Raw genomic sequence first — 27395 nt, 5'->3', positions numbered from 1 at the left:
TGTACACAGTAGGTGCTCAATAAATACGACTGAATGAATGAATGAATGAATTCTGACATTCCAAGTTCCCTAACTGTGAATTGTGGGTGTTTATTTTTATCAGAATGTGTTTCCTTTGGAAGAGCTAAAATTGTCTGAATGAGGAAGCATGCATTCTGCCTTTATTTGGCGGGGGGGACGGACTTTATTCAATCTACCTCACAAAGCAGTAGATGCGAACCCATTTCCACTCAAGGAAGGCTGAAGCAGGTCTTCTTTCCAGAGAAGACCGTGGACGCCAAACTGGGAGTGCTGGGTTAGGGTCAGATGCCACTTGTCCGGTCCCTAGCCTGCAAGGTGGTCCCTCCGTGGGGCAGGAGACCCCGGACCAAGAAGGCCCCCAGATTGGGGGATGACCCCGAGAATGCAGCAGAAGTATCTCCTTGCGCTGGTTCGGAAGGTGAATTTGCGCAGAGGTGCTTCCTCTGGATTCCCGGGGTTTGGGGGTTGGTGGCTCGGTCTCTTGGTCACTTGGTCAGCCTTCTCACCTTCTGCAGTTCCTCGATGGGTTTCCACTGCTGGTTAATCGAGAGTAACTGCAGAGCAGGGAGAAAAAACCTGCGTTCCAGGAACCGCAACCCTGGAGAATACATTCTGCTAGATCCTAAGTTTCCTAAGCTCCTTATGTTCATATTTGTAATTTATTTATTTCTCTTAATCTCTGCTTTCCCTGCTAGACTGCAAGCTCACTGTGGGCAGGGAACGTTTCTGTTATATTGTTATGTTGTACTCTCCCAAGTGCTAAGTACAGTGCTCTGCACAAAGTAAGTGTGCAACAAACACGAACTGACTGACCGAGGGCAGGAATGCTATTTATTAACATTATTGTCCTCTCCCGGGTATTTTGTATACTGTTCTGCAGACAGTAGGTGCTTGGGAAATATTGCTGATTGATAAATGAATAGAAAGTGATTTCCCTTGATTTTCACCCAGAAAATAGTTCTCTGCTCTATGTTGGACAGGGACTGCGACAGCATGGCCTAATGGACAGAGCATGGGCCTGGGGATCAGAAGGTTATGGGTTCTGATCCTGGCTCTGCCACTTGTCTGCTTGGGGACATTGGGCAAGTCACTTCACTTCTCTGGGCCTCAGTTACCTCATCTGTAAAATAGTGATTAAGACCAGTGAACCAGTGATTAAGACCCATGACCGTGAGCCCCATGTGGGACTGGGACTGTGTCCAACCAGAATACCTTCTACCTACCCCAGTGCTTAGAACAAGTACCTGGCACATAGTACGTGCTTAACAAATGCCATTAGGAAAAGTTACTTCACCTCTCTGTGCCTCAGTTCCCTCATTAGTAAAATAGGGACTAAGACTGTGAGCCCCATGTGGGACAGGGACTGTGTCCAACCAGATTAGCTTGTATCTACCCCAGCACTTTGTACAGTTCCTGGCACAGAATAAGCACTTAACAAATAGCATTAAAGAAGTCCATTTTCTTCTCTGTGCCTGAGTTCTCTCATCTGTAAAATATGAATTAAGACTGTGAGCCCCACGTGGGACATGGATGTGTCCAACCAGATTAGGTTGTATCTATGCTAATGTTTAGAACAGTGCCTGACACATAGTAAGCGTATTATTATTAGCTTGTATCTACTCCAGTGCTTAGTACAGTGCCTGGCCCATAGTGAGTGCTTTACAAATACCATAAAAAACAAAAGCAAAATGGTTGTTTCAGTCCCACAGTGTCCCTCCTCATCCCTGGGTCAGACCGGGATCATAGAGATCCAGGAGATGGCCTTTCTGGTCCACCTGCTCTCCCACGTCGACCGGCCCACTCTGCCCAAATGCCCCCGTGCTTCCTTCCTTCCCCACTCACACACCAAGAAGTGGCACCAATGCTGCTCATCCTGGGGCCCAGACGGCAGGGCAGGGCAGGGAGGCTGCAGACAGCTGCCCCTCTGAGAGGATTGGGCTCAAGACCAAAGTCATCAGGTCAAGGAGCCTGCCATTGATCAGTGGGGGACGGAGGGGCCCTTCAGAAGACGGGGAGGAGGTGGGACCGTTACCTTTTGAGGCTGGGTAGGATCCACGTTCTCCCATGGCTCTGGATTTCTGGACCTGTTGAGGCTGAAGCCCAAGAGGGCATCTGTTAGGAAAGACACTAAGCAGTTGTAGTGTCCCCCTGAAAATGACATTTCTGAACTTCCCATCCGGTGCCCCCCACCTCAGACTGGAAGCTCATTGGGGGCAGGGAACGTGTCTATCAACTCTGTTATATTGTAATCGCCCAAGCGCTTAGTGCAGTGCTCTGCACACAGTAAGAGATCAGTAAGTACCATCGATTGTAAACTCGTGTCTAGACTCTAAGCTTGTTGTGGGCAGAAACCGTGTCTACCAAATCTGTTATATTGTACTCGCGAAAGCACTTAATGCAGTGCTCTGCTCACAGAGAGAACCCAATCGATAGCATTGATTGTTAGCTCGTCTGTAGACTGCAAGCCCGGTGTGGGCAGGGACCGTGTCTACCGATTCTGTTTATTGTACTCTCCCAAAAACTTAGTGCAGTACTCTGCATACGGTAAGTGCTTGATAAATACCATTGATTGATTGTTTTGTTTGGTTGTAATCCCAAACGGTACAATGCTCTGCACACAGCAAGTGCTCATTAATTGATTGATCATACCATTGATTGATTTAATTATGTTGTACTCTCCTTCAACCCCACGAAACCCCAGCAGCCCTGAACAGGAACTGAATCAATCAATCAATCAATCAGCGGTATTTATTGAGCACTTACTGTATGCAGAACACTGTAATAAGTGCTTGGGAGAGCCCAGTACGACAGAAGTAGCAGACGCGTTCCCTCCCTACAAAACAAGCTTACAGTCTAGAGGGAGAGACAGACATTAATTAGAAATAAATTACAGATATGTACCTACATGCTGTGGAGCTAGTTGTGGGGGTTGGGTGATGAATAAAGGGGCAGGTCAGGGAGATGCAGAAGGGAGTAGGAGAAGAGGAGGGCTTAGTTGGGGAAGGCCTCCTGGTGTAGATGTGCCTCCAATAAGGCTTTGAAGGCAGGGAGAGTAGTTGCTGTATGGATGCCCCTTAAGCCACTGATACTCACCCCATCCCTATTCCAAAGCACTTAGGTTTCTATCCTTACACTGTGTCACATCTCATACTTTCCTGCCTCCCTCTCTAGACTGTAAGCTCACCGTGGGTAGGGGGTGCGTCCATTACATTGTTCTACTGTAGTCTCCCGAACACTAGTGCAGTGCTCTGCACCCACTTAGTGCTCAATAAATGCCACCGACTGATCGATTGATGGATTGACTGCCGGACAGGTCCTGGGGCCTGCTACTCACATGACGGCCGTCTTGAAGAGAGAGTACACGGACACGCAGATGGCTCCCAACCCGGCGATGGTGACGATGGTGGCCAGCGGGATGAGCTAGGGAGCAGCCAAGGCACATATCATCATCATCATCAATCGTGTTTATTGAGCGCTTACTATGTGCAGAGCACTGTACTAAGCGCTTGGGAAGTACAAATTGGCAACATATAGAGACAGTCCCTACCCAACAGTGGGCTCACAGTCTAAAAGGGGGAAACAGAGAACAAAACCAAACATACTAACAAAATAAAATAAATAGGATAGATATGTACAAGTAAAATAAATAAATAAATAAATAGAGTAATAAATATGTATAAACATATGTACATATATACAGGTGCTGTGGGGAAGGGAAGGAGGTAAGATGGGGGGATGGAGAGGGGGACGAGGGGGAGAGGAAGGAAGGGGCTCAGTCTGGGAAGTCCTCCTGGAGGAGGTGAGCTCTCAGTAGGGCCTTGAAGGGAGGAAGAGAACTAGCTTGGCGGATGGGCAGAGGGAGGGCATTCCAGGCCCGGGGGATGACGTGGGCCGGGGGTAGATGGCGGGACAGGCGAGAACGAGGTACGGTGAGGAGATTAGCGGTGGAGGAGCGGAGGGTGCGGGCTGGGCTGTAGAAGGAGAGAAGGGAGGTGAGGTAGGAGGGGGCGAGGTGATGGACAGCCTTGAAGCCCAGGGTGAGGAGTTTCTGCCTGATGCGCAGATTGATTGGTAGCCACTGACCATATGGCGGTCAGGGGCCGGGGTCAGGGTCAGATGGCCCTGGGGGAGCTGGGATGAGGAGGGGGAAGGGTGGCAGGGCGGAGGAGATTGAGGAAAAAAAGGAACCGGGGTTGAGGGTGGGGAGATAGGGGTAACAGGGAGGAGATTGGGGAGGAGGGAGGGATAGAAAGGGGAAGAGATTGGGGGAGAAGGAGGAGGGAAGAGGAGAGGGGAGGAGATGGGGGAAGAAAGAAAGAAGTGGGAAGAAAGGAGGTAAGAGTAGCCAAGGAGAAAAATGGAGGACAGTGGGAGTAGACGATGGGGAGGAGTAAGTGGGGGGAGGAAATAGGGATAGCAGGGTGGGGGGAGGAGATGGGGAGGAAAAAGTGGGGGGAAGGAGGTAGGAGTAGCAGAGGAGGAGATGGGAAGAGGATGTGGAGGAAGGGGTTAGGGTAGCAGGGGGTGGAGATGGGGGAGAAGGAGTTGGGGGAAGGAGATGGGGAGGAGGTAGGGGAATAAAGAAGTTGGAAAAAGGTAGGGGTAGAAGAGGAGGAAATGGGGGAAACTGGGGGGAGAAAATGGGGAGGGGGAAGTGGGGGAAAGGAGGTAGGGCTAGCAGGGGAGGAGATGGTAAGAAGACATGGGGGAGGTGCTTGGGGAGAAGTAGGTGGAGGGAGGAGATGGGTGGAGATGGGGAGGAAATGGGAGAAGAAGCGGGAGGAAGAGGCAAGGGAAGGGGTAGCAGGGGGAAAGAGACTGGGGGAGAAAGAGGTGCGGGACGGAGGTAGGTGTAGCAGCGAGCAGAGGAGGAGCAGAGGAGGAGGAGAAGAAAGAAGGTTAAGGTAGTTGCAGGGGAGAGATTTGGGAAGAGGGAGGTGGGGGTAGCCGGGAGGCAAAGGAATTGGGGAGTAAATAAGGATGGTTGGGTTTGGGGGAGTAGGAGGGAGGAGATAAGGGAAGTGGGAGTGAGATCTCCCCCCCGCCCCAGCCCCCAGCCCAGTCGAAGGAACAGACGGGGGCAGGGGGAAGTGGGGAAGGGGCCGAGGGAGGGGAACACTGCCGACCTCTTTCTTCTTCATCAGGATTTGGAAAATGCCTATGGTGGCCAGCCTAGGAGGGGGCAAGCAGGCAGGGGAGAGTCTGGTCAGGGCGGGCTGGGACAGGCGGCCCCCAGGGGAGCCGGGGGCGTGGGCCCAGGATCGAGGGAGAGTGGCAGGAGGGAGGGAGGGGCAGGGAGAAAGAGAGGGGCAGAGGAGTGAGAGGAGCAGGAGGGAGCAATGAGAGAGGAAGAAGGAAAAGAGGGAGAAAAGAGGAGATCAGCGTGACAGTGGAAAGAGCACGGGCTTGGGAGTCAAAAGGCCAAGGGTTCTAATCCCAACTCTGCCACTTGTCTGCTTTGTGAGCTTGGGCAAGCCACTTAACTTCTTTGTGCCTCAGTGACCTCATCTGTAAAATGGGGATTACGATGTGAGCCCCAAGTGGGGCAGCCTGATTACTATGTATCAACCCCAGCTCTTAGAACAGTGCTTGGCACATTGTAAGTGCTTAACAAAATACCCTTAAGGAGGAAGAAAGGAGGGAGGGTGGCCTTTGAAAAGAGCTGCTGCTGAGGGCAGGGCAAGCAGGTTGTGGTGAGGTCTGTATCTACCTCAGTGCTTAGAACAGCGTAAGTGCTCAACAAGTACCATAACTAAAACTATGTTAATTAATTAATAGGGAAGGAGATGAAGAAACTAAGAGATGACTTGTCCAAGGTCACAGAGACGAGGCCACTGACAGAGATGGGATTAGAGCTCTAGTTTCTCCTTACTATATTTGTGTTAAAATGGCATTTATAAGCACTCTGTGTCAGGCACTGTTCTAAGCGCTGCAGGAGATACACGGTCATCAGGTTGGACACAGTCCATGTGTTGAATCCCCATTTTACAGATGAGGGAACTGATGCTCAGTGAAGCGAAGTGACTTCCCCAAAATCACACAGCTGGTAAATGGCAGAGCTGGGATTAGGACCCATGTCCTTCTGATTCCCAAACCCGTACCCTATTGTCTACTGTCCTCTCCAAAGCGCTCAGTACCGTGCCCTGCGCACGAGAGTTCAATAAATACGATTGAATGAATGAATGAATGCCATTGATTAATGAGTGCTCCCAACAGGGGTGGGCCTTCATTCAGTCAATCACATTTATTGAGCACTTACTGTGTGCACAGCACAGTACTAAGCGCTTGGGAAGTACAAGTCAGCAACATATAGAGAAGGTCCCTACCCAAAAAACAGATGTTACCTGAGGTTAGCAAGTCACAAGTGGAGGCGTGTGGACAGCTGTGTGCCCAGGGCGTGGCATCCTGAGAAGAGGAGGGAGGGGCAGTAGCAACATGGTTTAGTAGGTAGAGCATGGGCCTAGGAGTTACGAGGACCTGTGTTCTAATCGCGGCTCTGCCACTTGTCTGCTGCGGGACCTTGGCCAAGTCACTTCACTTCTCTGGGCCTCAGTTCCCTCATCTGTAAAATGGAGATTAAGGCTGTGAGCCACCCGGGGAACAGTGACTGTGTCCAACTTGATTAATTTGTATCTACCCTGACACTTAGAACAGTACCTGGCAAAGTGTTAGCGCTTAATAAATACCATAAATATTATCATCATTTCCCACTAGGCTGAGTCTTGAGGGGCTGCTGCCACCATCACGGCAGGCTGTAACAAGTCTGCCTCAGATGGCTGCCTTAGGGATGTTACTGCCATGCTGGGCTATGGCCACCTGTTGGTCCCAGGACAATGGGTCCCCTCAAAGACAACCCCCACCCCCAAACACTGGTCTCCCACCCCCCGAATCAAATCAGTCACTCACCAGACAACACACAGGTAGAGCGGGACAAGTCGGCCAAGGACAGGGATTCACTTCAAGCCTCCACAGCCCTCTCAGTGTCCCAGTTGCCAGTGGCTTCCAGAATCTTCTCCCTCCTTTGGACGGTACTAAGGGAAGAGGCGAGGCTGGGCCAGTTCCCCAACTCCTGCCCTCTACTCAGGCCAGTTTCCCAATTCCTGCCCTCTACTCTCAGCCATCAGATGGAAAATTTAGGAACTTGTCACTTGATTATCAGAAACCTCGTTGGGTGCATTTGATGGCTGAACTCCAAGGAGCCCAAGTGGAGGTTTCTCCCTCCCCCTGCCCCCTCACCAGAGCAACTCCCTGCCCGGCAGTGGTACATTCTTAAGCCCCCTTTTTCCTGGCCCCCAAAACCCAACAGACATTCGCTCCACTGGTGTGAGTGGGGGGCCTCTCTCACCCCACTGCTTCCTCTGAGCCCATCCCCTAACTGTGGGTGTCCCTCAAGGTTCAGTTCTGGGTCCCTGTCTTTTCTCCATGTACACCCCCTTGGGAAACTCATTCGCCCACACAGCTTCAACTATCACCTCTATGCTGATGACACCCAAATCTACAACTCCAGCCCTGATCTCGCTCCTTCTCTGCATTCTTGCATTTCCTCCTTACTTCAAGGATGTCCTCTCGTCACCTCAAACTTAATATGGTTAAAACTGAACTTTTCTTCCCCTATGAACCCTGTCCTCCTGCTCACTTTCCCATCGCTGCCGACGGCACCACCATCCTTCCTGTCTCTCAAGCCCATAACCTTTGTATTATCCTTGACTCCTCGCTGATTCCACCTACATATTCAAGTCATCACTAAATCCTGTCAGTTCTACCTTCCCAACCTTGCCAAACGTCACCCCTTCCTCTCCATCCAAACTACCACAATAATTCAAGCACTTATCTTAGCCCACCTAGATTACTGAATCAGCCTCCTTGCTGACCTCCCTCCTGTCTCTGCCCAATCCAGTCCATACTCCATTCTGCTCCCCGAATCGTTTTCCTTCAAAAACATTCAGATCTTGTTTCCCCACTACAAAATCTAGTGGTTGCCCATCTACCTCCGCAGCAAACAAAAACTCATCATTGGTTTTAAAGCACTTAATCGCCTCGCCCCCTCCTACCTCACCTTGCTACTCTCCTCCAACACAGCTTGTAAATTTGTTCCTCTGTTGCTAACCTTCTCACTGTACCTCAATCTCATTTTTCTCGCTGCCGAGCTCTCACCCACAACCTATCTCTGGCCTGGAAAATCCCTTCCTCCTTTCATACAGATAATTGCTCTCCCCCACTTCAAAGCTTTATCGAAAGCCCATCTCCTCCAGGAAGCTTTCCCTGACTGAACACTTTTCTTCCACTCCCTTCTTTTCCACTCATACTTGCTCCTTCACTCATCCTATCTCCCTTTCCCATGGCACATATGCACATGTCTGTAATTTATTTATCTATTTATATTAATGTCTGTCTCCCCCTATAGAACGTGAGCTCGGTTGTAGGCAGGGAATGTGTTTGATGGTATATTGTCCTCTCCCAAACATTTAGCACAGTGCTTTGCATATAGTAATCACTCAATAAATATGGTTAATAATACAACACTCTGCTGCGTGACCTTGGGCAAGTCACTTCATTTTTCTTTGGCTCAGTCACCTCATCTGTAAAATTGAGATGAAGATTGTGAGCTAAGGCAGGACAGGGACTGTGTCCGATCTGATCATCTTGGACCTACCCCATCGTTTAGTAAAGTGCCTGGTATATAGTATGTGGTTGCCTACCAACCTTCGTATCAAGCAAAGACCCTATTGGCTTCAAAGCTCTCTATCACCTCGCCCCCTCCTACCTCACCTCCCTTCTCTTCTTCTACATCCCAGCCCGCACACTTCACTCCTCTGGTGCCGTTTACCTTCTTACTGTGTCTCGTTCTTGCCTGTCCCGCCGTTGACCCCTGGCCCTACCTTTGGCCTGGAATGCCCCCCCTCCTCAAATCTGCCAAACTAGCACACATCCCTCTTTCAAAGCCCTACTGAAAGCTCACCTCCTCCAGGAGGGGTTCCCAGACTAAGCTCCCCTTTCCTCTGTCCCCCAGCACTTGTATATGCATGTATATACTTATAATTCTATTTATTACTGTGTATTTATATGTAATTCTATTTATTTATATTGATGCTATTGATGCCTGTTTACTTATTTTGATATCTGTCTCCCCCCTTCTAGACTGTGAGCCCATTGCGTTCAGGGATATCTCTGTTGCTGAATTGTGCTTTCCAAACGCTTAGTACATTGCTGTGCACACAATAAGCACTCCATAAATACAATTGAATGAATGGAAAGTGCTTAATACCATAAAAGAAAACCGCAAAAACCCTCAACCAGGAGAGGTGGCTGACACTGGGGACTTGGGCCCAAACATGTGCTGGGTGGAATTACATTCCCATGCCTATTGCATGGACAACTCCAAAGAGCAGGAGTGTGGCCACCTGGATAGAGCGTGGGCCCGGGAGTCATAAGGCTCCATGTTCTAATTCCGACTCTGCCACTTGTTCGCCTGACCTGGGATACCTTGTTTGTATGACCTGGGATAAGTCACTTCACTGAGCCCCAGTCACCTCATCTGGAAAATGGAGATTAAGACTGTGATCTCCATGTGGGACACGGACTGCATCCGACCTGATTAGCTTGTGTCTACCCTAGTGCTTAGAACAATGCACTTGACATGCATTAAAGCGATTAATAAACATCATAAAAAAACCAAAAGACTTGGGAGAGTCTTTGACTTGGATTTTGTGCACTGTGTATTTGTCCCTGGCCCTTGATGCTGTTTTAATGTTTGCCTACTTGTTCCCGATGTGACCTAGAGTCACAGATGGAGCACCTCCTTGGGAGAGGGTCTCTGTCCAGGTCCCACCTGTGTCCTCTTGCCCAGGGCTTAGCACAGTGCTCTGCACACAGTAAGCCAATCAACCAGTCATATTTATTGAGTGTTTACTGTGTGCAGGGCACCATTCTATGTGCTTGGGAGAGTTCAACGAAACAACAAAACAGACATATTCCCTGACCATTACCTTAACAAATACTACTACTATTATTATTATTATTATTATTATTATTATTATTATTATTATTATTATTGTTATTATAATTACTGCTATCTGAATGGTGGCTGAGAATTCTGGCTCCTCAAATGAAGAGAGGCATGTTTCAGTCAAACGATAATTAAAGGTCCTTTATAAAGAAGCAGGCAAACATTGCTGTTTCCCAGATACAAGACCGTGTGGATGGTGCCCCAGAACACTGGGGTCATCGCCCGGACACAAACGTCAACCACCAAATGTGAGGTTGCAGTCCACAGGACCAAACAATGGACGGGCGGTCTTTACAGCTTCTCTAAATCAGAGAATAATTCTTGTTTTCCAAATAAGCCTTCATAAAAATCCAAGTCTTTCTGGCACATCGATAGTCGCACGGTCACTAGGGATCTCACGAAATGCTCCTGTTTCACGGGGGTGGTTTCCAGACCATTCTCCTGCAGAGCTAGCAAGGCAGCCTTAAAGGGAATCGAGCAAATTTGTTAGTTTGATGGAACAGGTTGGGAGGTCAAACTTCTTTCTACCCCATGTTCAGGAACAAGTCTGTGGGAGCAGCTCCAAGCAAGAGGCTACAGAATAATAAGCTCAGAACACAGTCTTGGGAGGTGGTAGGGAAATGTGTCTTTGTACTTTCTCCCAAGCGTTTAGTACAGTGCTTTGCATATACTAAGCGCTCAAAAAATGATTGAATGAATGAATGAATGAATGTCATCTTCCTGGTAATTTGCCATTGAATCAGTGGTTACTACTGGTGCACTCTCCATGAGAGAGACACCCCAAGGACCTCTCGCCTCGGAAAAAACACGTGTGCTAAGCTATCAATCGATGCTATTTATTGAGCACTAACTGTGTGCAAAGCACTGTAATGAGCACTTGGGAGAATCCAACACAACCAAATTAGCAGGCACATTCCCTGCCCAAAAGGAGTGTACAGTCTAGAATGACAGGATTCTCCTCCAAATATCCTTCAGGCTTCCTGAGCCCTTTAGGAAATTGGAACCAAAATAACCAAAACCTAAAATGACTTCTCCAGTTCGTTGGGTTGGCTACGGCAGGGGGAGATGTCGTCGGGGAGGGGCAACAAAAAGGACGAGGCTGAGTTTGGGGGTGGGAAACTGCCTTCCTCCTAAACCACCGGTTCACCTGGGATGGCTTCCTGCAGGAAGTCGGGGGGTGTAGATGGAATCCAAGGAGAGCTGATGTCCAGACTGAAGACTTCCGATCTCCCGGAACATCTGAACAGAGTCAGGCCAGAATACCGAGCTCTGTCTCAATCCTCTCCCGGGTGGCCCCCTCTCTCCTGCTGGCACCTCCTCCAATTCACAGTATTTCCTGAGCACTTCCTCTGCTCTGAGCCCTGCGCTAACTGACCCCCATGTGGGAACTCACTTCTCGGCACAGGTTACTGAGGTCATCATCATCATCATCAATCGTATTTATTGAGCGCTTACTGTGTTCAGAGCACTGTACTAAGCGCTTGGGAAGTACAAGTTGGCAACATATAGAGACAGTCCCTACCCAACAGTGGGCTCACAGTCTAAAAGGGGGAGACAGAGAACAAAACCAAACATACTAACAAAATAAAATAAATAGAATAGCTATGGACAACTAAAATAAATAAATAGAGTAACAAATACGTACAAACATATATACATATATACAGGTGCTGTGGGGAAGGGAAGGAGGTAAAATGGGGGGGATGGAGGGGGGAGAGGGGGAGAGGAAGGAAGGGGCTCAGTCTGGGAAGGCCTCCTGGAGGAGGTAAGCTTTCAGTAGGGCCTTGAAGGGAGGAAGAGAGCTAGCTTGGCGGATGGGCAGAGGGAGGGCATTCCAGGCCCGGGGGATGACGTGGGCCGGGGGTCGATGGCGGGACAGGCGAGAACGAGGTACGGTGAGGAGATTAGCGGCAGAGGAGCGGAGGGTGCGGGCCGGGCTGTAGAAGGAGAGAAGGGAGGTGAGGTAGGAGGAGGAGAGGTGATGGAGAGCCTTGAAGCCCAGGGTGAGGAGTTTCTGTCTGATGCACAGATTGATTGGTAGCCACTGGAGATTTTTGAGGAGGGGAGTAACATGCCCAGAGCGTTTCTGGACAAAGACAATCCGGGCAGCAGCATGAAGTATGGATTGAATGGGGAGAGACACGAGGATGGGAGATCAGAGAGAAGGCTGATGCAGTAGTCCAGACGGGATAGGATGAGAGCTTGAATGAGAAGGGTAGCGGTGTGGATGGAGAGGAAAGGGCGGATCTTGGCAATGTTGCGGAGCTGAGACCGGCAGGTTTTGATGACGGCTTGGATGTGAGGGGTGAACGAGAGAGCGGAGTCGAGGATGACACCAAGGTTGAGGGCTTGTGAGACGGAAAGGATGGTAGTGCCGTCAACAGAGATGGGAAAGACAGGGAGAGGGCAGCGTTTGGGAGGGAAGACAAGGAGTTCAGTCTTGGACATGTTGAGTTTTAGGTGGCGGGCAGACATCCAGATGGAGATGTCCTGAAGGCAGGAGGAGATGCGAGCCTGGAGAAAAGGGGAGAGAGCAGGGGCAGAGATGTAGATCTGGGTGTCATCAGGTCGGCTCCGGAGAACTGGTGGGTCTGTGCTGCCAAACTTTCCATGGATACGTCCGCCCCCGGGGGAGTTTTCTCAGTGCAGATTTTCAGAATCGAAAGCCTTCCCTAGGAAAGAGCAATCGCTGTAAGACCTACGTCCGCCGACATGCCATCCTGCTACCGGAAGCGGCACAGTCTAGTGGACAGAGCCCGGGCCCGGGAGTCGGGAGGACCTGGGTTCTAATCCCAGCTCCCATTTGTCTGCTGGGTGACCTCGGCCAAATCACTTGACTTCTCCCTCAGCTGGAAAATTGGAATTAAAACCGTGAGCCCCATGTGGGACAGGGACTGTGTTCAACCTGATTAGCTTTTCTCTACTCCAGAGCTTTGTACAGTAATGTACATACAGTAAACGCTTAATAAATATCATCGTTATTATTATCATTATCTGCCTCCTGAAATACCGCACCCCACAGTATGGCTTTCAGACCTACTAAGACCAAGCACTCTTCAAGCCGTTAACCAGGGTCAACAGCTTTTGAGCCCTTACTATGTCACCCACTGTCTCACTGAGTCATGTAAAATCTATTTGGCTTATATACAAGTGGAACCTTTGACATCAGCAAAATGGGATCATGTTTGAATCTTAAGAAAAAAATGCCAATGCTCAAAATTGGACAAGATGAACAAACACCTAGTCCTTAGGAGAAAAAGCATTGGTAAGCAGCAAGGGGAAAAGTGGCCTAGAGGAAAGAGCATGGACCTGGGAGTAAGAGGCCCTGGGTTCTAATCCCAGCTCCACCACCTGCCCGCTGCGGGACCTTTGGCAAGTTCATTAAGCAACTGTACTTACTAAGCACTTACTGTGTGCAGAGCACTGTGCTAAAAGCTTGGGAGAGTACAATCACACAGAGCTGGTAGTCACGTTCCCGTAACGTCTCTGTGCCTCAGATTCCTCATCTGGAAAGTGGGGATTAAATTCCCGGTCTCCCTCCAGTTTAGACTGAGAACCCTTCAAAGCCCTACTGAGAGCTCAGCTCCTCCAGGAGGCCTTACCAGACTGAGACCCCTCCTTCCTCCCCCCCTCCCCATCCTCCCAGCCTTACCTCCTTCCACTCCCCACAGCACCTGTATATAGGTACATATGTTTGTACGTATTCATTACTCCATTTATTTATTTTATTTGTACATATTTATTCTATTTATTTTATTTTATTTTATTAATATGTTTTGTTTTGTTTTCTCTCTTCCCCTTCTAGACTGTGAGCCCACTATTGGGTAGGGACCGTCTCTATATGTTCCCAACTTGTACTTCCCAAGCGCTTAGTACAGTGCTCTGCACACAGTAAGCGCTCAGTAAATACGATTGAATGAATGAATCTGAATGGGATAGGATCTGTGTCCAACTTGATTTTCTTGTATCTACCCCAGGGCTTAGGTACGGTTCTTGGCACACAGTAAGGGCTTAATAAACACCATCAACATGATTACTTCTCCTTTGCTTCCAGGTCCTGGCCGGCCTCTGCCTCTCTGACCCGGTCGCCCCCCACCTCTCGGCCCTGGTTCCCCTTTGCTTCTCAGCCCTAGTCCCACCGTCTCCCGGCACAAGTACCGCTCTGCCTCCCATCCCCAGGCCCCCTGTCTCCCGTCCCAGGTACTCTTCTGCCTCCCATCTCTGGTCCCCTGTCTAACGGACCTTGTCCCCCTCTGCCTCCCTGACCTTGTCCCCCACCCTTCTCGGCCCTGGTCCCCCTTTGCGTCCCTGTCCAGGTACCCCACTGCCTCCTGGACCTGGTCCCCCTCTACCTCTCGGCCCCGATCCACCATCTACCGGCCCTGGTACTCCTCTGCCTCCCGGCCTAGTTCCCCTCTGCCTCCCGGCCCAGGTCACCCCCAGCCTCCAGGTCTTGGTCCCCCTCTGCCTCCCTGCCCTGGTCGCCCCCCTCCTCTTGGCCCTGGCTCCTGCTGCCAACCTGCCCTGGTCCAGCTCTGCCTCCCATCCATGGTTCCCCTGTGCCTGACGGCCCTAGTTCCCCTTCAGTTCCAAGAGGTGGGGGGACAAGGGCAGGGAAGCAGAGGAAAAAATCTGCCCACAGGATCTGGTCTCCGTTTCTCGGCCCAGGTGCCCCTCTGCCTCCCGACCCTGGTCCCCCGTCTCCCGGCCCAAGTACCCCTCTGCCTCCTGGCCCTGGTCCCCCTCTGCCTCCAGGACCTGGTCCCCCTCTGGCTCACTGCCCTTGTCCCCCACTGCTTCTCGGTTCTGGTCCCATTTTGCCTTACAGCCCAGGAACGCCTCTGCCTCCGGGCCCTGGTCCCCCTCATCCTCCCAGCCCTGATCCTGTGTCTCCCGGTCCAGGCACCCCTCTGCCTCCTGGCCCTTGTCTCCCACTGCCTCCCTGTCCTGGTCCCCCCTCCACCTCCAGGCCCTGGGTTTCCCCTACCTCCCGGCCTGGTCCCCCAGTCTCAAGAACCAGTTACCCCTCTGCCTCCTGGTCATGGTCCACTGTCTCCTGGCCTAGGTAACCCTCTTCTCCCTGGCCATGGTGCCCCTCTTCTCCCTGGCCATGGTGCCCCTCTGCCAACCCGCCGTGGTCCCCATCTGCCTCCCGGCCCAGGTACCCCTCTACCTCCCAGCACTGGTCCCCCTGTCTCCCAGTTCAGGTACCCTCTGCCTCCTGGCCTTGGTCTGACCCTGCCACCCCGCCCTGGTCTTCCCTGACACCCAGAAATGTTTAATCTGTGCCTACCAGCCCTGGTCCCCCAGGGCCTCCCGGCCTTCGTTTCTTCTACCTCCAGGCCCTTGGGTGAGTCTCCGTCCCAGGTCCCATGTCACCAGGCCTAGGTACCTCTCTGCCTCTTGGCCCTGGTCCCCCTCTGCCTACCCGCCCTGGTCCCAATCTGCCTCCCGGCCCTGTGGACCCTCTGCGTCTCGACCCTGGTTCTCCTGTCTCCCGGCCAGAGTACCCCTCTGCATCCTAGCCCTGATCCCTCTCTGCCTCCAGGCCCTGGTCCCCCTCGGCCTCTCTGTCTTTGTCGCCCCCACTTCTTTGTCCTGGTCACCCTTTGCCTCCCGGCCCAGGTACACCTCGGCCTCCCTGCCCTTGTCCCCCATTTCCGGGCCCGGGAACCCCTCGGCCTCTTGTCCTGGTATCCTTCTGCCTCCTGGCCCTGGTCTCCTTCTGCTTCTCTGCACTGGTCCCCCTCAGCCGCCCAGCCTTGATCGACTTCTGCCTCCCTGCCCTGGTCCCCCTTTATCTCTAGGCCCTGGTCCCTCTGTGGCTCCGGGTCCTAGGCTCCTTTTCATTCCTTCAATCGTATTTATTGAGCGCTTACTGTGTGCAGAGCACTGTACTAAGCGCCTCCCGGCCCTGGTCCCCCGTCTCTCGGCCCAGATAAACCTCTGCCTCCCCTCCCTTTTCCCCCCGCTTCTCGACCCTTTTCCCACTTTGCCTCCCGGCCCAGGCACCCCTCTGCCTCCTGGCCCTGGTTCTGCTATACCTCCCGGCCCAGGTCCACCATCTACTGGCCGGTAAGCCTCTGACTCCCTGCCCTAGCTCCCTTCCCCAACTCCCCCCTTTGGCCTTGGTCCCCCACACCACCCTGACCTGGTCCCCCTCTGCCTCCCGCCGATGGTTCCCCTGTGCCTGACAGCCTTAATTCCTCTTTAGTTCCCAGAAGCGGGGCGACAAGGGCAGGGAGGCAGAGGAATCAATCTGCCCGCAGGACCTGCGGCCTTGCCAGGAGGCCCCTCCTCCAGGAGGCCTTCCCAGACTGAGCCTCCTCCTTCCTTTCCCCCTCGTCTCCCTCTTCATCCCCCCCTTCTTACCTTACCTTCCCCACAGCACCTGTATATATGTATATATGTTTGTACATATTTATTACTGTATTTATTTATTTATTTTACTTGTACATACCTATTCTATTTATTTTATTTTGTTAATATGTTTGGTTTGTTCTCTGTCTCCCCCTTCTAGACTGTGAGCCCACTGTTGGGTAGGGTCTGTCTCTATATGTTGCCAACTTGTACTTCTCAAGCGCTTAGTACAGTGCTCTGCACACAGTAAGCGCTCAATAAGCACGATTGATTGATTGATTGGTCCCCGTTTCCCGGCCCTGGTCCCCCTCTGCCATGGGTCCCCTCTACCTTCCGGCCCTGGTCCCCGTGTCTACCGTCCCTTGTCCCCGTCTGCCTCCCGGCCCTGGTCCCCATGTCTACCGGCACTGGTCTTCAAATTCCCGACCCAGGCCGGCCTCTGCGTCACTGACCTGGTCACGCCCCGCCTCTCGGCCCTGGTTCCCCTCTGCTTCTCAGCCCTAGTCCCACTGTCTCCCGGGACAGGTACCCTCTGCCTCCCAAACCTGGTCCCCCATCTCCCAGCCTAAGTACCCCTCTGCCCCTTGGCCCTGGTCCCCCTCTGCCTCCAGGACCTGGTCCCTTCTGACTCGCTGCCCTTGTCTCCCGCTCCTTTTCGGCCCTGGTCCCCTTTTGCCTTGTGGCCCAGGTACCCCTCTGCTTCCGGGCCCTGGTCCCCCTCATCCTCCCAACCCTGAACCCCCGCCCAGGTACCCCTCTGCCTCCTGGCCCTGGTACCCCACTGCCTCCCTGCCGTGGTCCCCCTCCGCCTCCCGGCCCTGGGTCCCCTCAAACGTCTGGCCATGGTCCCTCTGTGTTCTAGCCTTATTCCCACTATGTAACCCCGCTCTGGTCCCCCTCTGCCTCCCTGCCCTGGTCGCCCCCTGCCTTAAGTCCCTGGTCCCCCTCTGACTTTCGGCGCTAGTTCCCCTTTACTTCTGAGAAGCCGGGGGTACAAGGGCAGGGAGGCAGTTGTACCACTCTGCCTACCGGCTTAATCGCCATTTCCCGGCCCTGGTCCCCCTCTGCCTCCCGGTCCTGGTCCCCCTCTGTCTTCCTGCCCTGGTCACCCTCTGCTTCCCGACCCTGGTCCGCCTCTGCCTCTCTGACCTGGTCACCCACTGCCTCTCGGGCCTGATTCCCCTCTGCTCCTCAACCCTAGTCTCCCTGTCTCCCGGCACAGGTACCACTCTGACTCCCGGACCTGGTCCCCCTGTCTCCCGGCCAGAGACCCTTCTGCCTCCTGGGCCCAGTCCCCTTGTCTAGCGGCCCTGGTGCCTCTCTGCCTCCTGGCCCTGGTCCTCCTCTACCTCCAGGACCAGGTCCCCCTCTGCGTCCCGGCCCTGGTCCCTTTCAGCCTCCAGGCCATGGCCTCCCTCTACCTCCAGGCCACTGGGTCTCTCTCCTTTCTGGCCATGGGTCCCCTCTACCTCCCGGCTCTGGTCCCCGTGTCCACCGGCCCTTGTCCCCATGTCTATCGGCACTAGTCCTCAAATTCCCGACCCGGGCCGGCCTCTGCCTCTCTGACCTGGTCACGCCCCGCCTCTCGGCCCTGGTTCCTCTCTGGGTCTCAGCCCTAGTCCCACTGTCTCCCAGCACAGGTACCCTGTGCCTCCCAGCCATGGTCCTCCTGTCCCCTGGCCCAGGTACCCTTCTGCCTCCCGGCCTTGGTCTCCCTGTCTACCGGCCCTGGTCCCCCTCTTTCTCCGGGTCCTGGTTGCCCTCTGCCTCCCTGACTTTCTCCCTGCTCGGCCTAGATACCCCTTTGCCTCCGGGCCCTGGTCACCCATTCATTCATTCAATCGTATTTATTGAGCGCTTACTGTGTGCAGAGCACCGTACTAAGCACTTGGGAAGTACAAATTTGCAACAATAGAGACGGTCCCTACCCAACAATTAGCCTCCCAACCCTAGTCCCCCATTTCCCGGTCCCTTTGGGCCTCCCGGCCCTGGTCTCCCACCACCTCCAGGCCACTGGGTCTCTCTCCGTCCCGGCCATTGGTCCTCTCTACCTGCATGCGCTGGTCCCCCTGTTTTGCCAGCCCTGGTCTCCCTCTACCTTCCTGCCCTGGTCCCCCTGTCTCCTGGCCCAGGTATCCCTCTGCTTCCCTGCCCTGGTCCCCCTCTCCCTCCAAGCCATGGGCCATTGGACTCACTCCGTCCTGGCCATGAGTTCCCCTGTTCTGCCAGCACTGGTTTCCCTCTAACTCCAAGCCCTGGCCCCTTTCTCCATCCCGGCCCTGGGACCCTCTACCTCCCGGCCTAGGTCCCCCGGTCTCCCGGCCTTGGACCCCAAGTCTCCCCGCACAGGTACTCCTCTGCCTCCTATCCCTGGTCCCCCTCTGCCTCCCGACCCGGGTCCCCCTTGTCCGGGCCCCGGTACCTCTCTGCCTCCTGGCCCTGATCCCCCTCTGCCTCCCAGCCCTGGTCACCCAAGCTTCCCGACCCTAGTCCCCCGTCTCCCGGCCCAGGAACCCCTTGCCGCCTGGCCCTGTTGCCCTTCTGCCTCCAGGCCCTGATCCCCATCTGCCTCCCTTCCCTTGTCCGCCCACTTCTCGACCCAGGTCCCCCTTTGCCTTCCAGACCAGGTACCTCTTAGCCTCCTGGCCCAGGTGCCCCTCTGCCTCCTGGCCTTGGTCCCCCTCTGTCTCCCGGCCCTGGTCCCCCTCTACCCACCTGGCCTTTTTCCCCTGTGCCTCTGGCCTTTGCCTCCTTCTAGTTCCAGGCCCATGGGTCTCTCTCCATCCTGTAGCTGGTTACCCCCTACCTCCCAGCCCTGGTCCCCCATCTCCCGGCCCAGGTAACCCTTTTACCTTCTGGCCCTGTTCCATCTCTGCCGCCCTGCCCTGGTCACCCTCTGCCTCCCGGTCCTAGTCCCTCCGTGCCCCCGGATCTGGTTTCGTTCTACCTTCAGAACCTTGGGTCACTCTCCGTTCTGGCTCTGGGTCTCAGAGTCCAGCCCTGCCCTGGGCTGGTTGCCTCCCAGCTCTGGTCGCCTTGTCTCCTGGCCCAGCTACCCCCCTGCCTCGGGGGTAGCTCGGGGGTCCCCCTCTGACTCGCTGCCCTGGCCGCCCTCTTCTTGGCCCTGTTACCCCTCTGCCTCCCGGCCCTAGTCTACTTCTGCCTCGGCCATTGGATCACTCACCGTCCCGTCCCAGGGTCCCCTCTCCCTCCCAGCCCTGGTCCCCCGTTCTCCCGCCCAGGTACCCCTCTGCCTCCCGCGCCTGCTCCCCCTTTTCCCAGCCCTGGTACCCCTCTACATCCTGGCCCTGATCCCCCTCTACCTTCCAGGCCTGGTCCCCCTCTGCCTCCCGGCCCCGTTCTCCTTCTACATCCAGACCCTTGGGTCTCTCTCCATCCTGGGCCTGGGTCCCCTCTATATTTCGGGCCTGGTCCCCCATCTCCGGGCCCAGGTACCCCTCTTCCTTCTGGCCCTGGTCCCGCTCTACCTCTTGGCCCTGTTCCCTCTCTGCGTCCCAGCCCTTGTCCCTCTCTGACTCCCTGCCTCGTGACCCTGACCCAACTCTGCCTTCCGGCCCAGGTAGCCCTCTGCCTTCCGGCCCTCGCCCCCCTCCACCTCCCGGCTTTGGTTCCCCTCTGCCTCCCGGCCTTACTTCCCCCTGCCTCCTGGCCCTGGTCCCAATCTGCCTTCCGGCCCAGGTACCCCTTTGCCGTCTAGCACTTGCCCCCCCCTGCCTCCCGGACCTGGTCCCCCTCTGACTCCCTGCCTTACTTCCCCCTGCCTCCTGGCCCTGGTCCCAATCTGCCTTCCGGCCCAGGTACCCCTTTGCCGTCTAGCACTTGCCCCCCTCTGCCTCCCGGCCCTGGTCCCCCCGACTTATCGGCCATGGTCCCTCATTACCTCCCAGCCCAGGTATGCCTCTGACTCCTGGACCTGGTAATCCTCTGCCTCCCGGTCCTAGTCCCTCGTCTCTTGGCCCAGTTACCCCTCTGTCTCCCCGCCCTGGTCCCCCTGTCTCCCAGCCCTGGTACCCCTCTGCCTCCCGGCCCTGGTCCCCCTGTTTCCTGGTCCAGGTACCCCTCTCCCTCCTAGTCCTGGTCCGTCTCTGCCTCCAGGCCCTGGTCTCTCTCAACCTCCATGCCCTGATCCCTCTCTCAGTCCCGGCCCTGGATCACCTATACCTCCCGGCTCTGGTCCCCATTTCCTGGTCCAGGTACCCCTCTGTCTCCTAGCCCTGGTCCTTTTCTGCCTCCAGGCCCTGGTCCCCCTCTGCCTCCCTGCCCTTGTCCCCCACATTCCCGCCCTGGTCCCCCTTAGTCTCCCAGGCCAGGTACCCCTCTGACCCCTGGCCCAGGTCACGCTCTGACTCCAGGCCCAGGTACCCCCCTTTCTTCTGGCCCTGGTCTCCCCTATGGTTCCAGGCCCTGGTGCCCCTTTGCCTCCAGGCCCTGCTCCCCTGTCTTTCGGCCCATTTACCCCTCTGACTCCTGGCCCTTTTCCCCCTGTCTCCTGGCCCAGGGACCCCTCTGCCTCCCTGACCTGGTCCCCCTGTATCCCGGCCCAGGTACCCCTCTGCCTTCTGGCCCTGGACGCCTCTGAATACATGCCCTAGTCCCACCATGCCTCCAGGCCCTGGTCCCCCTCTGCCTCAAGGCCCAGGTCCCCCTCTCCGTCCCAGCCCTTGGTCCCATATACCACCCGGTCCTGCTGCCCATCTCCCGGCCCTGGTCTCCTTCTGCCTCCTGGCCGACGTCCCCCTGCCTCCCGGCCCAGGCACCCCGCTGCTTCCAGGTCCTTGACCCCTTCACCTCTCGGTCCTGGTCGCCCTGTATCGCGGCCCAGGGACACCTCTGCCTCCCTACCCTGGTCCCTCTGCCTCCAGGCTCAGGTACCCCTCTGTCTCCTGGCCCTGGTCCCCCTCTGCCTCCCGGCCCTGGTCCCCCTATCTCCCGGCCTAGGTACCCCTCTACCTGCTGGCCCTGGTCCACCTCTGCCTACCCGCCCTGGTTCCCATTTGCCTCCCGGCCCTGGTCCCCCTCTTCTCTCATCCCTGGTCCCCCTGTCTACCAGCCCTGGTCCCTCTCTGCCTCCAAGCCCTGGTCCCCCTCTGTCTTCTGGCCCTGGTCCCCAATGCCTCCAAGCCCTTGTCCCCGTCTGCCTCCAGACCCGGGTCCCCCTCTTCTTCCCAGCCCTGGGTCCCATATACCACCCGGCCCTGCTGCCCGTCTCCCAGCCTGGTACCCCTCTGCCTTCTGGCACTCGTCTCACTGTCTCCTGGCCCAGACACCACTCTGCCTCCCAGTCATTGCTCTCCTTCACCTCGCGGCCCTGGTCCCCTTCTGCTTCCCGGCCCGGGTGCCCCTCTGCCTCCCTGCCCTGGTCCACCCCTTCCTCTCGGCCCTGATCCCCCTGTCTCCAGGCCCAGGGACCCCTCTGTCTCCTGGACCTGGTCCCCCTCTGCCTAAATGCCCAGGTCCCCATCTGCCTCCCGGTCCTGGTGCTCCTCGGCCAACCGGCCCTGGTCCCCATCTGCCTCCTTGCCCTTGTCCCCCCTGCTTTTCGAACCTGGTCCCCCTTTTCCTCTCGGACAAGGTAGCCCTCTGCCTCCTGGCCCTAGTCCCCCTCAGCCTCCCGGCCCTGGTCCCCCTCTGCCGCCCTGCCCTAGCGTACCCCTGCCTCTTGGCTCTGATCCCCCATCTGCCTCAGCCCTGGACCTCTGTCTCCCGGCCCAGGGGCCCCTCTTCCTCCCTGCCCTGGTCCCCCTGCCATCTGACCCAGGTACCCCTCTGCCATCTGGACCTGGTTGCCCTCTCCCTACCTGCTCTGGTACCCATCTGCCTCCCGGCCCTGGTCTTCCTCGGACACCCAGCCCTGATCCCTCTCTGCCTTGTGGCCCTGTTCCCCCTATCTCCTGGCCCAGTTACCCCTCTGCCTCCAGGCCCGGATCCCCCTCTCCGTCCCAGCCTTGATATACCACCTGGCCCTGGTGCCCGTCTCCCTACCATGGTCCCCTTCTGCCTCCTGGCTGTCATCCCCCTGTCTTCGGGCCCAGGCACCCCTCTGCTTCCTGGTCCTTGCCCCCCATTACGACATGGCCCTGGTCCCCCTCTGCCTCCCGGCCCTGGTCCCCCTCTGCCGCCTTGCCCTGGGATACCCATGCCTCTCGGCCCTGGTTCCGCTCTGCCTCTCGGCCCTGGTCCCCCTGCCTCCTGGACCTACTCCCCCTCTGCCTACCTGCCGTGGTCCCCATCTGTCCCCTCATCCCCCTTTCCATCCCCCCCATCTTACCTCCTTCCCTTCCCCACAGCAACTGCATATATGTACATATGTTTGTACATATTTATTACTCTATTTATTTATTTATTTTACTTGTACATATCTATTCTATTAATTTTATTTGGTTAGTATGTTTGTTTTTTTTTCTCTGTCTCCCCCCTTTTAGACTGTGAGCCCACTTTTGGGTAGGGACTGTCTCTATATGTTGCCAACTTGTACTTCCCAAGCGCTTAGTACAGTGCTCTGCACACAGTAAACGCTCAATAAATACGATTGATTGATTGATCTGTCTCCCGGCCCTGGTCCCCCTCTGCCTCTCGGCCCTGGTCCCCCTGTTTCCCAGCCCAGGTAACGCTCTGCCTCCTAGCCCTGGTCCCTCTCTGCCTCCAGGCCCTGGTCCCCCTCTGCCTCCCAGCCCTGGTCTACCCCTGCCTCTCGGCCCTGATCCCCACTCTGCCTCTCGGCCCTGATTCCCCTGTCTCCCGGCCCAGGGACCCCTCTGCCTCCCTGCCCTGGTCCCCCTGGCATCTGGCCCAGGTAACCCTCTGCCATCTGCCCCTGGTCACCCTCTGCCTACCTGCTCTGGTATCCATCTGCCTCCCGGCCCTGGTCCTCCTCGGCCACCCAGCCCTGATCCCTCTCTGCCTTGTGGCCCTGTTCCCCCTATCTCCTGGCCCAATTACCCCTCTGCCTCCAGACCCGGGTCCCCCTCTCCGTCCCAGCCTTGATATACCACCTGGCCCTGCTGCCTGTCTCCCTACCGTAGTCCCCTTCTGCCTCCTGGCTGTCATCCCCCTGTCTTCGGGCCCAGGCACCCCTCTGCTTCCTGGTCCTTGCCCCCCATTACGAAATGGCCCTGGTCTCCCTCTGCCTCCCGGCCCTGGTCCCCTTCTGCCGCCCTGCTCTGGGCCACCCATGCCTCTCGGCCCAGGTTCCGCTCTGCCTCTCAGCCCTGGTCCCCCTTCCTCCTGGCCCAGGTACCCCTCTGCCTCCTGGACCTGGTCTCCTTCTGACTACCTGCCCAAGTCCCCCTCTGCCTCCCCACCCTGGTCCCCTTCTACCTACTGGCCTTGGTGCCCCTCTGCCTCACTTCCCGGGTCCCCCCTGCCTCTTGGCCTCGGTTCCCCTCCGCTTCCGGCCCGGGTCCCCACAACTTTTAGACCCTGGTCCCTCTCTTCCTCCCAGCCCATGTACGCCTCTGCCTCCTTTCCCTGCTCACCCTATGTCTCCCAGCCCTGGTCCCCGGTCTCTCGGCCCAGTTACCTCTCTGCCTCCCGGCCTAGTCCCCTGTATCCCGGCCCAGGTATCCCTCTGCCTCGGGGCTTTTGTTTGCCTCTGCCTCTCTGACCTGGTCGCCCTCTGCCGCTCGGCACAGGTCCCCCCTCAGCTTCTCAGCCCTGGTCCCCCTGTCTCCCGGCCCTGGTCCCCCACTGCCTCTATACCTTGGTACCCCCGTCTCTCAGCCCTGATCCTCCACTGCCGCTCGGCTCTGGTCCCCGTCTGCCTCTCGGCCCTGGTCCCCCTGACCGCCGGCCCAGGTACCCCTCTGCCTCCCAGCCGTGGAACCCCGTCTCCTGACTCAGGTAACCCTCTGCCTCCTAGCCCTTGTCCCCCACTGTCTTCAGACCCTGGTCCCCCCCTGCCTACCTTCCCTTGTCCCCACCGCTTCTTGGTCCTGGTCCCCCTCTGCCTCCATGACCTTGTCCCCACTACTTCTCGGCCCTGGTCCCCCTCTGCCTCCCGGCCCTAGTCTCCCGTCTTCCTACTGGCCCAGGTACACCTCTTCCTCCTGGCCCTGGTCACCCGATGCCTCCTGGCCCAGGTCACCCTTTGCCTCCCGGCCCAAGTCCCCTTCTGCCTCCCGGCCCTGATCCCCCTCTGCCTCCTGGCCCTGGTCACCCTCTGCCTCCTGGCCCTGGTCTCCCTCTGTTTCCAAGTCCTGGTCCACCTCTGCCACCAGACCCTGGTCCATCTCTGCATCCCCGCCCTGGTCCTCCTCTGCCTCCCGGCCCTGGTCCCTCTGTGCCTCCTGGTCCTGATCTTCCTCTAACCTCAGATCCTTGGGCCTCTCTCCGTCCCAGCCCTGGGTTTCCTCTAACTCATGGCCCTGATCCCCCTGTCTCACGGCCCAGGTACCCTCTGCCTCCCAGCCCTGGGTCCCCTCTACCTCGTGGCCCTGGTCCCCCTGTCTCAGGGCCCAGGTACCCCTCTGCTTCCCGGCTCTAATCCCCATCTGCCTCCCGGCCCAGGTCCGCCTCTGCCTCCATACCCTAGTCTCCACTGCTTATCGGCCCTGATCCCCCTCTGCCTCCCGGCCCAGGAACCCCTCTGCTTCCTGGCACTGGTCCCCCTCTGCCTCTTGGCCCAGGAGCCCCTCAGCCTCCTGGCCCTGGTGCCCCTCTGCCGCGGGGTCCCGGTCCCCCTCTGCCTCCCGACCCTGGTCCCCTGTCTCCCGGCCCAGGTAACCCTCTGCCTCCTGGCCCTGGTCCCCCTCTACCTCTAGGCCCTGGTCGCCCTCTGTCTCCCGGCCCTTGTCCCTTGCTGCCTTTCAGCCCTGGTCCCACTTTACTATCTGGATCTGATCCCCCCGACCTTCTGGCCCTTGTTCCCTTCTCCCTCGGGCCCTGGTTCACCTCAACCTCCCAGCCTTGGTCCACATCTTCTGCCTGGACCTAGTCCCTCCCTGCCTACCGGCAGGATGCCCCAGTTCTTCCCAGCATTTGTCGCCTTGTACCTCTAGGTCCTGGTCTCCCTGTGCCTGCCAGCCCTGGTCACCCTCTACCTCCTGGCCCTGGCCCTTCTCTCCATCCCGGCCCTGGGCCCCCTCTACCTCCAGGCCCTGGTCCCCCTGTTTCCGGACCTAGGTAGCACTCTGCCCCCTGGCCCTGGTCCCCCTCTGCCTCCCAGACCTGTTCACGGCCGCCCTCTAGGCCCTGGTATCCCTCTACATCCAGGCCCTGGTCCCCCTGTCCCCCGGCCCTAGTACCCCTCTGCCTCCTGGTCCTGGTCCCCTTCTCCCTCCAGCCCTAGGTACCCTCTACCTCCCTGCTTTGGTACCTATTTTCCACCCGGACCTGATCCCTCTCTGCCTACCTGCTTGGTGCTGTGGTTCTTCCCAGCCCTCGTCACCTTGTACCTCCCAGCCCTGGATCATTCATTCAGTCATTCATTCAATCGCATTTATTGAGCGCTTACTGTGTGCAGAGCACTGTACTAAGCATTTGGGAAGTACAGGTTAGCAACATATAGAGGCGGTCCCTACCCAACAGCGGGCTCACAGTCGAGAAACTCCCCTTACCTCCCAGCCCGGTTCCCGTCTCCGGTTCCAGGTACCCATCTGCCTCTTAGCCTTGATTCCCCTCTGCCTCTCCGCCATGGTCCACATCTACCTCCCTGCCCTGGTCCCCCCCGCCTCTCACCCCTGGTTCCCCTCTCACGCTTGGCCCTGGTCCCCTTGTCCCCCAGTTCAGGTACCCCTCTTCCTCCCGGCCCTAGTCCACCTGTCTCCCGGCCCAGATGCCCCTCTTTCATTCATTCATTCAATCAATCGGATTTATCGAGCGCTTACTGTGTGCAGAGCACTGTACTAAGCTCTTGGGAAGTATAAGTGGGCAACATATAGAGACGGTCCCTACCCAACAGCGGTTTCACAGTCTAGAAGTGGGAGACAGACAAAAAAACAAAACATATTAACAAAATAAAATAAATAGAATAGATATGTACAAAATAAATAGAGTAATAAGTATGTACAAATATATATACACATATACAGGTGCTGCGGGGAAGGGAAGGAGGTAAGGTGGGGGATAGGGAGGGGGAGGAGGAGGAGAGGAAAGAGGGGGCTCAGTCTGGGAAGGTCTCCTGGAGGAGGTGAGCTCTGAGTAGGGCTTTGAGGGGATTAAGGCTCAGCTCCCCGTGGGACAACCTGATCACCTTGCGACCTCCCCAGCGCTTAGAATGGTGCTTTGCACATAGTAAGCGCTTAATAAATGCCATCACTACTGTTATTATTACAAATATCGACACTCCCGCCCGTCCTCGCCCCGGTCCCGCACTCACGAACCATGGCGACCACCGCAACACCACAAAAGCCTAAGCGACCGAGCACACGTCCGCTCCGCACCGCCGCCGCCCCCTCTGCCTCCTGGCCCTGGTCTTCATCTGCCTCCAGGCCCTAATCCCACTCTACCTCCCGGTCCTGGTCACTCTGTGCCTCCTAGTTCTGGTCTCCCTCTACCTTCGGGCAATTGGGTCTCTCTCCAGCCCAGCCCGGGGTCCCCACTACCTCCATGCCCTAGTCCCCCTGTCTCCCGGCCCAGGTACCTCTCTACCTCCCAACCCTGGCCTCCGGGTCTCCTGGCCAAGGTACCCCTCTGCCTCCCGTCCCTGGTCCCCCTCTGCCTCCCAGCCCTGGTTGCACTTTGCCTGCATATCCTGGTACCCCCTGCTTATCTGCCTCGATCCCCCTCGGCATCCTGGCCCTGGTCCCCGTCTGCCTCCGGTCCCTGGTCTCCCTCTGCCTCCCAGCCATGGTCCCATCTGCCTCCCTGCCCTGGTCACCTGCCATTTCTTGGTCCTGGTTCCCCTCTGCCTCCCGGCCCTTGTCTCCCTCTGCTGCCCAATCCTGGCCCCTCTCTGCCTCCCGGCCCTGGTCCCTCTGTACCTCCAGGCGCTAGTCTCCCAGTCTGCTATTACCTTGGGTCTACTCTAGCCATTCTGGCCCTGGGTCCC

General features: G+C 56.4%; 1 protein-coding gene across 1 annotated transcript; it reads right to left on the bottom strand.

The window, feature by feature from the left end:
• Window positions 1–488: 488 nt before the first annotated feature.
• On the bottom strand, window positions 489–26730 carry LOC119924215 (normal mucosa of esophagus-specific gene 1 protein-like). Its single transcript, XM_038743183.1, has 5 exons — window positions 26720–26730; window positions 5148–5193; window positions 3356–3441; window positions 2054–2114; window positions 489–575 (listed from the first exon to the last, which is right to left on the bottom strand). Exons 1-5 carry the CDS (start codon window positions 26728–26730, stop codon window positions 507–509), a joined length of 273 nt encoding a protein of 90 aa, XP_038599111.1. The 3' UTR covers window positions 489–506.
• Window positions 26731–27395: the final 665 nt, after the last annotated feature.

Source organism: Tachyglossus aculeatus, unplaced genomic scaffold, assembly GCF_015852505.1.
Source record: "Tachyglossus aculeatus isolate mTacAcu1 unplaced genomic scaffold, mTacAcu1.pri scaffold_88_arrow_ctg1, whole genome shotgun sequence".
NCBI lineage: Eukaryota > Metazoa > Chordata > Mammalia > Monotremata > Tachyglossidae > Tachyglossus > Tachyglossus aculeatus.
The sequence above is the reverse complement of the archived record's forward strand: the minus strand, read 5'-3'. Positions and strand labels throughout refer to the sequence as shown.

What these genes read in the sequence shown, in the direction of transcription:
- LOC119924215 (XM_038743183.1), bottom strand. An exon ending in TCCTGATGAAGAAGAAAGAG is followed by an intron (nt 3,442 to 5,147) that starts GTCGGCAGTGTT and finishes GCTGCTCCCTAG; the next exon opens with CTCATCCCGCTGGCCACCAT. An exon ending in CTCTTCAAGACGGCCGTCAT is followed by an intron (nt 2,115 to 3,355) that starts GTGAGTAGCAGG and finishes CTTGGGCTTCAG; the next exon opens with CCTCAACAGGTCCAGAAATC.